Source organism: Sarcophilus harrisii, chromosome 4 (assembly GCF_902635505.1).
Source record: "Sarcophilus harrisii chromosome 4, mSarHar1.11, whole genome shotgun sequence".
NCBI lineage: Eukaryota > Metazoa > Chordata > Mammalia > Dasyuromorphia > Dasyuridae > Sarcophilus > Sarcophilus harrisii.
Window position 1 is genome coordinate 423,340,278 of NC_045429.1, and position 12,149 is coordinate 423,352,426.

At 36.3% G+C, this 12,149-nt stretch overlaps 1 protein-coding gene across 3 annotated transcripts in view; it reads left to right on the forward strand.

The window, feature by feature from the left end:
- The window catches only part of NBPF7 (NBPF member 7), a 226,138-nt gene that overhangs the window by 102,345 nt on the left and 111,644 nt on the right, over positions 1-12,149 (forward strand). For 2 of the 3 annotated variants that reach the window (XM_023503522.2, XM_023503523.2), the window contains 4 exons: positions 2,667-2,743; positions 5,418-5,541; positions 6,050-6,225; positions 7,908-8,025. In XM_023503522.2, the coding sequence (XP_023359290.2) occupies positions 2,667-2,743; positions 5,418-5,541; positions 6,050-6,225; positions 7,908-8,025 (495 nt within the window). Of the gene's footprint in view, positions 1-2,666; positions 2,744-5,417; positions 5,542-6,049; positions 6,230-7,907; positions 8,026-12,149 lie in introns of those variants that run through there. The other variant, XM_031967402.1, reaches the window with a different exon arrangement.

Consider the following 12,149-nt stretch of genomic DNA (forward strand, 5'->3'; position numbering starts at 1 on the left):
TTTGCCATAGTGTGCCTTGGTATCTGTACTATTTGAATGGAGGTGTTTAAACACATATGTACACATATACCCACAACCCTCCTCTAACAGTACAACAAAGGTTACCTAGAATGCCCTGATTCCTTTCTAAATAAAGCATGATATGAAATACTATATTGTTAGATGATTAGTGTAATTTTTGATGAACAGGTTCAGCTGTCTATTTCTATTTGTGAAAAGAGTAATATGATATTGACAAGAGCATGACACCTTGTGAAAAGGAGAAGATAATCTTTGGGGTTTTTTGTAGGGAAGATAGGGTTGAAATAGGTAGATTTTTTGGACCACTGTATTTATTTATTCAATGAAAAATCTGTTTTCTCTGGAACTGTCACATTTGTCAGAAAAAGGACAGGATGGTAAATAGATCTCAAAAAGAAGCAGTTGTCTCCTGACTTGATTTAAAAGTTTGCTGTTACCCAGAATAGAGCAAGGCGTTTGGTTTTTCCCCCTCTCTCTCTTTTGTGATTACTCAAAGTTGGCCTAGGTCTAGTCACGGGTGCATTTCATTTTATTATTGTTAACAACAGAAATAATCATATTACTAATAGCTAGTATTTATATAGCACCTACTAAGTGCCAGGCGATGTGCTAAGTACTTTACAGATATCTCATTTGATTAAGCAAATCATGACAGTATTACTGCCTTGAATTTAGGCCGCTCATGAATATAGGTCACATCTTGAAAATGAGCTTTCTTTGAAAAGAAAATAGGTCTATGCTCAAAACCCATGCTGATTATGGGCTATAGTCAAGTTAATGCAATCCAGATTTTGAGGAAATAGTGCTTATTATATTTGAATTAAGGGAACCCAAATGGAAATCCAGATTTATACAGAAGGTTAATTAGGAGGTGATTATTTGTTCTCCAGAAGGATATGTTCTAGGATTAATTTAAGAAGCAAGATCTCTTAGTACACTGAAAATATAATTCTATTTGTAATATTCTGCAGAATAATATCTTGTCAAATATCATCAATTGGGTCCATTAAAATGATTTAAGATACAACATGATGAAGGGCAGTTATTCCAATGAAACAATATTATAAGTATCAAGAATCTGGTTTATTCCTGCTAGGTTTTGTGAACTTAGAGGAGAGTTTGGCTTGAATGAATAAATGAATGAATGATTTATTAAATGTTTACCTGCCCCCGATGGATCCAATTACAAAAATGTGACATTATTGGTTCTCAAAGAGTTTAAATTCTAATGGGGAAAACAATACATACAGGTGATCATAGCTAGGATTGGAATACTTTGGTTTGAAAAATTATTTGTTTTGAAAAATGAGACATAACAACTATACTACCTTGGGAAAATTATTTAAATATTTAGTGCCCAATCAACAAGACTCCAGGTTAAAGAGGAAATATTTGTCTGCATTGTTAGAGGGAATTTACTCATTAGAATTATCCTATCCCAATAAAATTACTTCTGATTAAAAAGAAAAAAGATTAACAGGCCAAAATGTACTTAATCATTCCCTATTCTTCATTCTAAGACTGTTTATAGGCTTCAGCATTTAAGGCTGCTGTGAAAATCCTTAATGTATTAGCGAAGTGATTGTGGAAGGGAGTTGTCTGGATAGTATTATATTGGGTAATATCATATGTCTCTTTACAAGCATTTTCATACAATTTATCTCATGTGATCCTCACCATAACATATAGATGTCCTAGTGGAATCACTTAAGATTGTGGAATCAGAATGATGTGAATTCAAATCTGATCTCAGATAATATTTACTAGCTAAGTGATTCTGAACAAGTTAGCCTCTGTCTACCTCAGTTTCCTTCTTTGCAAATTGGGGATCATAATAACATCTTAATAACTAACCCTCACAGGGTTACTGTGAGAATAAAATATATTTGTAAAGCACTTCCTATCCAAAAGGCTAATGAATGCTGGTTATAATTATTATTGTTGTTATCCTCCCTTCCCATCAAGGAAATATATGACTAGACCATCTTCAATCATTCTGATCTATACTGAAAGCTAAGCAGTGTCTTACTTAGTATGACCCATATACTGATTAAAAGCATTGACAGCTGACACAAGTAGAGACTCAAGTTTCCTATTGACCTTTGTATGATACTTCATTTGTACAAGGAAGAAACTTTAAGATTTTTAAAAGCTTCTGAAATGGAAGCATGAGTTATGGCAGGTCCTACTGAACTGAAAAAATTGGACTAAAGATGCATAAATAGACTGAGCATCAGTTGAGAAAACTGATTCCCAGGTAGTTTATATGATTTAACCATAGTCACACAGGTAGTACCAGAGGCAAGAGTTGAACTCTGATCTTCTGAATCTGGTGTTCTTTCCACACTGCTTCTGAGAACCAGTTAAGAGGAATTTCAGTCAGAAAAGATAGACTAGATACTGTCCCTTCTTCATAAGGATTTGCTCTAAGATTACTTTTAGGTGACAAGATCTTCTAGTGCACTGAAAATATTTAATTCTCTTTGTAGAAGATGGTGAACAGTCAAGAGACCCTGAACAAAAGCAGAGTCTGTAGAGATCTTGATTCCAGAACTAGAAAGCAGACATCAGGTTGCACTGATCAAGTAGTAGAGATAATTAGGATTTCCAAGCAGAGTAATGACTAACATCTGTGTTCCTTTTAGAACATCGAACTGAAGGTGGAAGTAGAGAGCCTGAAAAGGGAAATCCAAGAAAAGCAGCAGGACCTCGATAAAACATGGTGAGCTGCCTCTCTGTGATTACTGAGTTCTGGTCCCTCCATCCTCCAGGTGACTCTATGCTCTGACTGTTCCTGGCTTGCAGATATTTAAAAAAGCAAACAAACAGCTCTGAATTCCCAAAGAACTCCTGACTTATTCCTCTAACTCATACTACACTGGGAATAAGGGCATAACATCACTATGGCAGCATGATTCAATACAATTGAGTATAGCAACAAATATTTATTACATGCCTTCTGGGTCAAGATATGGTAGGAACTGAGAATACAAAAAAATGAAAAATAACAGTCCGTGTTCCTCCCTATTTCAACAAGTGTTATTGGCTCCCTATTATATTTGCATCAGTGGTTCTCAAATTTTTTGGTCTTAGAACCAAAAATGATTGAGGACCACGCACCATAAAGATCTTTAATGTTGATTATAGCTATGGATAGTTATCATATCAGAAATTAAAACATATTAATATTATTGTGGAAACCGTTTTGACCTTGAGGACCCTATGAAAAGAGTCTCAGGTATTCTCAGGGCTCTCTAGACCTTACTTTTGAGAAGTGTTGATTTAGACAAAGAGTTTTTGGTTAGCACTCACTTGACTCTAAATCTTCATTTTTTTTAAGGATTCTAGTTAATTCATGTTTTAACATACACATTCAAGGAGTTAGAATACACAGGGGCAAATGCATTTCCCAAGGTTTCTCTCTTGAGGGGTCCTATGCATTCCTTTTGACCTCAACCCCAGAAGTACAGCAACTGTTCTATCTTTAAAAGAGGCAGTGAGGTGACAGTGGATAGAGCACCAAGCCTGTAGTCAGGAAGACAACTTCAAATCCAGGCTCAGATATTTACCAGTTATATGACTCTGGGTAAGTCATCTATCTTGTGTTTATCTTAGTGTAAAATTTTCTTGCTCAGTTGTTTTTCATTTGTCTCCAACTCTTCATGAGCTCATTTGAGATTTTTTTGGGCAAAAATAGGAGTGAGTTGCCCTTTCCTTCTCCAGTGCATTTTAAGAAGAAGAAACAGGCAAACAGGGTAAAGTGACTCTTACTGCAGCCCAGGTCTCTATCCACTGTACCACCCAGATGCCCCCTTTTTGTTAAATGGAGGTGATGTTAGCACCTTTCCCTAGGATTATTGTAAGGATTAAATAAGATAATAATTGTAAAGCTCTAATCCTAATGCCTAGAACATAGTAAGTGCTATATAAATATTAGCAATTATTATTGTTGTTATAATTATTATCTATAAAATAATAGCATGTCACCATCATCATCATCATTATAGCACCTATCCCTCAAGGTTTTTTGTGACGATCTAATGAGATAGGTCTGTCCAGCACTTAACACAGTGCCTAGAACATGGTAGGTAATTAGTAAATGCTAGTCCATTCCAAGAGAGCCCAGGAGGGACTGTTACCCGGAGAGTAGGATAAACCTTTGCCACTCTACAGCAGAAGCTAGTTGCTGGGGAAGGAGGGGCAGCAGGTTCCCAATGAGCTTCTCAACAAAGCTGGAGAAGCCCTGAGCAGGGTCAGCTCTCAGTAGGGAGTCTGATAACCTTGGATACAGCTCCCAGAAGTGAAACAGAGCTTTCTGTGGAGTCAGCATCTCTAGCCAATAATCCCACAGTCTTGGAAATGAAGGCATAGGTGGAAGTGGATTGTAATCAAGAAATGATTAAGAACTTGGAATAAAAATCCAAACTGCATTAAGGACCACTCAGCACTTGGCTCTGAAAATACTGATCATCTTCCTTTCCTTCTTGCTTTCCCCACCCCCTTACGTTTAAGGACAGCTGCCTGCCATCTAAAAATAAGCCATTGGCACCTGATTCACTTATTCTGGTGCCTCTGGGCATTCCTGTAGACAGCAGAGAAGGGTATCTATGCCAAAGTCCTGAGCTCTGCTGGAGAAAATGGTTGGCACTGTACCAAAAGAAAACTTTTCAAAGCTCCGGGTTGGGGGGGGGGGGGGGGAGGGAGGGGCATATAGATTTCAAAGGATGGCTTGCTCTTGACCATATGCTGTCAGAGGCATTGACAATTCAAGAAACAAGAGAAATCTGAGTTATAAAGCAGTAAGAAGGAAGATTCCAAGGGCAGAAGGTGGTGAATCAAGCAGATGATGTCTTCTATCTTTCAAATGTTATCTTAAAGGCCCCCTTTCCAATTTCTCATCTTGAATCTGTGGTAATGGAGAAATTTTGGGGGAGGCAAATAATCTACATGACTTAATAAAGAACAGCCATCCTGAGTTTCTTAAATATTATCAGAAAGGGATTGGAAAGAAGTTCACCCTTTGACATCCTTTCCCTGTCCAAAGTCTTTCTATCTAGTCAAAATGACTTGAAGTTATAAGAACATTTGGTACTTTATTTATTGTCCCCTTGGGACATTAATGCAGTCAGTAAACCAACATATAAGTGCCTACAATATGTCAAGCACTATGCTAAGCACTGGGAATTCTAATGATAATAGAAATAAGTCCCTACCCTCAAAGAGCTTACAATCTAATGAGGAGGGGGAGAACAGACAAAAGGAAACTGGCAAAAGAGAGGGGGAGGACAGTGAAAGTACTTGAAAAGGGGGTGTGGTAGAAAAGTCAGACAAATGCAAAATACAGCCCAATGGGAAGCAAGGAGAGCTTCTGCTAAGTCCATGTTATGTCATTGCAGGGCAGCAGCAGAGAATCTGAACAGCCATAATGAAACAGAGCTCCGGCGCCATTATGAAGAGAGGCAGCAAGAGACTGAGCATGTATACGAACTCCTGGAGAACAAGATCCAGCTCTTGCAAGAGGTAAACATGAGCTCCAGAGTTCCAGACAAGGTGCTTTTGACACACACTCTGTCTGGAGATAGGGCTAATAGCTCTGAATGCTATCTAAATATTAGCTGGATTCATTTTATTAAATTGTTATAATCATCATTATCATTATTTCATATAATTCTTGACTCATATTTGATATATTACAATATCATGATAATGTGATATGATCATGTAATATAATGTTACATACATAGATATTATGTATCATTCTTGGATATTCCCATTCATATTGATATTTTTATATGTAATATATGTTACATGTAATACAATGCTGCATACATATGATATATATCATTCTTGAATATTCTCATTCATATTGATATATGATTTATATATGTAATATATGTTACATGTAATATAATGCTGCATACATGTAATATTATATATCATTCTTGAATATTCACATTCATATTGTTATTTCAAAGTTCCTGCCTTAAATGGGGCTTCCTTGAGATCTCGCTATTTATTCTTTATCCAGGAGACCAAGCTTGCAAAGAATGAGGCTGAACGGATGGCAGCACTTGTGGAGGCTGAGAAAGAATGCAACCTGGAATTAACTGAGAAACTGAAGGAGGTCACCAAGGATGGGGAAGATGGACCAGGACTTAAGGGTCAGGATGACAACCACTGTACCGCCTTGGCCCAGAGAGACAAGTAGGTGGCTTGGGCCCTATTTTGATTTATTCTCTCCCTCACTTGTGTGCTCTTCTCTTGATGAAGAACACATTCCACTATCCCTGACCCAAAGAAGGCTAGAGGAGATCATAGTTCTCAAATAGTGCACCAGGATTCAATTGTACCACAGGTAATCTGGCACTGGCTCTTGGAGTGATGTTTCTCAAATAGTGCACCAGGATTTAATTGTACCACAGGTAATCTGGCACTGGCTCTTGGAGTGATGTGCATGTACTAGCCTCCCAACTCTCTCATTTTCTTCCCAAAAGAGCACTGGAAACACCAAGCTTGCTTCAACCTCTTGGTTCTAACATTGCTTCTTTCTTTTATACAAATTGATTGAGGAGAAAGAGGGAAGAAGGAGAGAAGAACACAACCAGTTTCACACACTGGCTTTGATTGATTCAAGCACTTTTCACTAGCTTGTTCAGGCTGGTGGAATCAGTGCTACCAACACTCATGAAGGCTTCAATGCTAAAATAGTTGGTTTCAACTTCACCCTTACAAATGAATGAATGAATGAAGAAATGAAAAAGTGTTTATTAAGCATTTATTAGGAACAAACCACTGGTTGTATACAGAACTGGAGATACATATAGAAAAGCAGAAACCTCTGTTGTCCAGGAATTCCTATTCTAATGGAGGATCAAAAGAGATAGCATAATGTAAAGCCCAGCTTCTTAAATTGTGGGTTGCAATCTCATAAGAAATCTTGTAACTGACTGTGGGGGTTGTAAAATTGTGATTCATTTTTAGTTAATCTTTGATTTGTATACCTATCTTATATGCCTATATACCTGGGGTCTTGAGTGGGAAAAGCCCTGATATAAAGTACTTTGCAACCATAAAGTCAAATAACATTTATTAAGCTTCTCCTGAGTAATAGTGTTAACTATTATTAAAACTGTGAATTGTAACCTCCTAAGAAATCTCATAACTGAATGTGTGGGTTGTGAAATTATGATTTTTTTTGGTAAATCTTTTATTTATATATCTATTTTATGTGCCTATATGCTTAAGGTTACATAACAATTTCTTGGGTGAAAAGGAGGGAGAAAAGCCCTGATTTAAAGCATTCTGGAAACCATAAAGTCAACTAGCATTTATTAAGATTCTATTGAGTAACAGCATTAACTATTATTATTATTAGGTACAGATGATCTCTTATTTACTTCCTATTTATCCTATCTATAGCTTGTTTATATATTTATTTGCTTGTTGACTCTCTATTAGATTGTAAGCTCCTTAATGGCAGGGACTATGTTTTGGCCTCTTTTTGTATCCGCAGAGCTTAATATCAACCAATAAATTAATAATGTAATTAATAAATGCTTAGTTATTGATCAATTTATCAAGTTCTTTCCAGCTCTAATAGTCTATGATTATTAGCTGAGGAAAAATCATCCAAAAGTAAATTTGATGAATTGCCTCAAGCTACAGAGCTAAGTAGCAGCAAAACCAGGATGAAACTAGACCTCCTCAGCCCCAGTGCTCTTTTCACTAGACTATTAGTTCTGTCTTTTGAGTTAGCCTTAAATTATATTTATATATATTTATATATATATATATAATTATATATATATATATATAAGTCAAATCATATTATATCAAATGTTTTCATCTTCATCCTCATCATTATTGTTATTCTTTCATTATTCCAGAAAAATTGAAGAGCTGAGTGAACTCCTGGCTGCCCAGGAAAAGCTTGTTGAACAGCTGTCCAAAGAGAAGCAAGAACTTTTGCAGCACCTGGAAGAACACAAGGGCATGGACATCCAGGTAAGACTCAGGCTGCCTGCCTGGGAAATTGTCTTCATCTTTTCTCCAACCCCAATCCCTGGTTAACAGGGCCATTTGCTGTCTCTGTGTAGTAAATAGTTTAATTCTATTGCCTGAGATTCTTTACGTCATATTAGTACCTTGTAAAAGCTTAATCAGATCAATTCATATGGCAGCATGGAAGAAAAATATCAGAGGAAAGTTTGCACCTCCACAAATGAGAGGCTTAATTTGAATTTATTGAAAAGTAATTTCTTCCCTGAATTCCAAAACATCTCTGCTCAAATAGCATTGATGGTCCTGAAATGCTCTGACAAGAGAATTTTTGTGGGTAACAATCTAGGATCACAAATTTACTGCTAGAAGGGAGCTATAAAGCCATATAGAATAATCCCTCATTTTATAGATGAGGAAACTAAGGACCCAGAGATGTCAAGTGATTTACCTGGAGCCACACAGGCAAAAAAAATAAATATGAACTTATAGATTTGTGACTCTTGGTGTGTTTGTATACAAGTAGGTAAGATGATGGAAGGGCAGAGCAGGGAAAAAAAAAGGATAGTGGCTTTAGTGACCTTAAGTTTTTGTATGCATTGAAGATGTGTATATCTTGCTGATATGAAAGCAATTCTTTTTTTTTTTTTTTTTCTTGAAAGGCAATCAGGGTTAAGTAAGTGATTTCCCTATGGTCTCATAGTCCACTAAGTGTTGAGTTTCTGAATCTGGATTTGAACTCTGGTTCTCCTGATTCTTTTCATTGTGATACCTACCTGCCCCATGAAGGCTATTATTAAAGGGGAGTTCCCACAATGTTCTGAATTATGGTAGCTTCCCTGGAATAAGTGAAAGGGAGCACTCATTTAGATTGACAAATTGTGGCATGTATCTAAAAATTAATCTAATGATCATATATGTACATTCTTGGAAGGTTGGTTGCTAGAATATGGATTTTGGTGCACATTCATCCCATTGTTTTGATAAATATTAAAATACGTGTGTCACTATTTAAAATGTTTTGTCAAACCGTCAGTCCTTTGACAAATCCATTATTTGAATACTTTGGTATTTTCTCCATCAATGCAGATCACATTCAATTAATTAGCAAGCATACCTACTTTATGCCAAGTATTGTTAGGTTAAAAAGTGCAAATAATGAATTGACTGAATAAAACCAGAATTTGTACTATTCAAAGATGTAATTGCTTAAAATATGGGAATTGGCTTCAGTACAATGGAAATGTGCAGGGGAATTGGAATGAACTGACCATTTCAAGGAAATTCATTATTTGTACTAATTAGGACCTAGCTGTAATATTTCCAACACAAGTGAAAAAATCAAGGTCCTTTTAAATCAGGCAGTCTTTCAAGTGAAAAAGAGACCAGAGTTGAAAAATGATTCTTCTTTATAATCTCTTTTTTTTTCCTTTGAACTTGTGATTTAATTGATTTGATGAATTTCCATCACCAGGGCAGATAGTATCTTCTCTGCCATTTGTAGCTAGCACTTAATAATATTAACTAGTATTTGGGGGGGGAGGTTAAGCTTTGCATAGCACTATGAAAATATTATCTTTTATTTTCACAACAATCCTGGGAGGTTTTTATTATCCTCATTTTACAGATAAGAAAATTGTGATCAACAAAGTATAAGTGACATGTACACGATGACATAACCAGTGAACTACTTTGATTGAATTTAAAATCAAGTTTTCCTGACTCCAGAACTAGCATTCTGATCTGTGCCATCTAGATGCTTGGATAGAATATTAGCTTCAGAGAGATGCTTGGATTAACTTGAGAGATTGGTTAAACCTGTCAGAGACAGGTTTTAAATCCAGACCTTCCTGACTTTGAAGCCTTTTCTCTGTCCTTTCGGTCAAGTAGTCTCTATAATCCGTTATATTATATTCTGGTAATTATTGAATACATGGAATATAACAACCTGAGCCCCAGGCATAAATGAACAGATTGCACTGCATGGATCATACCCCATCTGTCTTGTTAAAGCTCAGAGGCTGAGCCTTCAAGGACATCACCTGAGGGGTATGAATGGCTGATGAAACCCAGATTATGATTTAGGAGACAGATGACAGAAAGGGTGGAGTATATAAAAGAGCACCATTCTGAAAATACCCAAATGACTCCTGATGATATTGCTATAAATCTCCATCAAGAGGATTCTCTTCCTGCTGGTTCTGATCTCAGAGTATTCGTTCCCTGCTTCATCCCACTAGTTGATTATAATATGGCTGGATTATTCCAGCTATTGGTCTGCTGCACAGAATATGAATGGCAGCAGCAGCAGCCACAATGCAGCAGTTTGATGTCCAGTGTCTGAGTCCCTAGAATTGTGGGCATTAGCCATTGACTCCGTTATATCCATCTTGCTTGAAAGAGTGGGGACCCCTTGTGGAGGGAGCTGCGCACATTGAGAGGGTCAGTGAATCAATTCACTTGGAACTTAGATAAGGGAATTAATTTTTTTAAAAAAAGGTCACAACAATTTATTATAGTCTGGAACCTCAGTAAAGGATCTACTGTGTGTTTAATATTATTAATATTTTATGTTACTAGTCCAGTGTTTTGTTACATAATTATATAATAATGCACATATTTATATTAATAATCTAGTATTGTTATAAAGGATATTCCTTTTAACTCTTATTTATATTAATATCCCAGTGTTATATTAAAGCAGGGCTTCTTAAACTTTTTTCATTCATCACTACTTTTCATCTTAGAAATTTTTACATGGCCTCAGGTATGTGGGTATATCAAATAGGAATAAAAATCAAATATTTATTGATAACCATAATTTCATAACTCCCACATTTAGTTATAAGATCCCATATGGAGTCATGACCTATGGTTTAAGAAGCTGGGGTATTAAAGGATATCTTTTATTATCCCAGCATTTTAAGCACTGGGATACAAAAATAAAGCACTCTCTAACTTCATAGGGTTATAAGAATCCAATGAGATGTTTATAAAGTGCTTAGTTCAGTGCCTGGCACATAGTAGGTACTAAATAAATGCTTATTCTCTTACCTTACTTCTTAGATTATTCAAATGGAAAGGGCTATATTAAGATGTGGTGAATTTCTCCTTAGGGCAGATCTTCATGTAAGACTTGATCGGTTATTCGTTGGTAAAATTTTAGAAGGGATGATTGTTTAGGTATAAGTCAGATATAGGTCCTCTGAGGTCCCTTCCAACTCTCAGATCCCACGACTTTGTGGAAGTAGACTTAACAAAATGTTCTCTAGTTTGGATTTCTGTGTTGATTCTAGGGTTGAAAACGTGAACATGGAGGTGCCATCAACAGGAACAAGAAAAGTTAGGGAGAAGGGAGGATTTGGAGGTGAAAAAAAATGAGTTCTGTTTTGGATATGTGAGTTTAAGATATCTATAAGCTAGCCAGCCTAGTAGCTAATTTTTGACACAGACAGAAAGAAACTCAGGAGAGACTAAGGCTGAATGAATTGAAATGGGAGTTGTTTTCAGAGAGATGAACTGAACCCAATGGAACTGATGAAATTAGTAAAGGAAGGTAAGAGGAAAAAATAGAAGACGGTATCGACTAGAACCTTGGGGTATATCCACATATAAATGGCAGGACTTGAGTGAAGATTCTGCAGAGACTGAGCAAAATCGTTCTAAAAGGTAACAAGAGAATCACAACTGTGCCATGTTATCCAAATCTAAAAGAAAGAATGCTGGAAAAAAAGACTAAAGAGAGAGTAAGAAGGAAGAGAAAAGGCTACCAGATAAGAAAGAGTGCTAGAAAAAAAGTCTAAAGAGAGAGTAAGAAGGAAGAGAAAAGGCTACCAGATTTGATGAAGAGATCATTAGTAACCTTAGAAAGAGCAGTGTCAGTAAAAGAATGAGGTACAATGGCAACAACAAGATTTTATACAATGATCAATTCTGATGGACATGGCTCTTTTCAACAATGAGATGATTCAGGCCAGTTCCAATGATAATGAAGAGAGCCATCTGCACCCAGAGAGAGGACTATGGGAACTAAGTGTGTATCACAACATAGCATTTTTACTCTTTTTGTTGTTGTTTGCTTGCATTTTATTTTCTTTCTCATCTTTTTGATGGTCTGATTTGATTTTTCT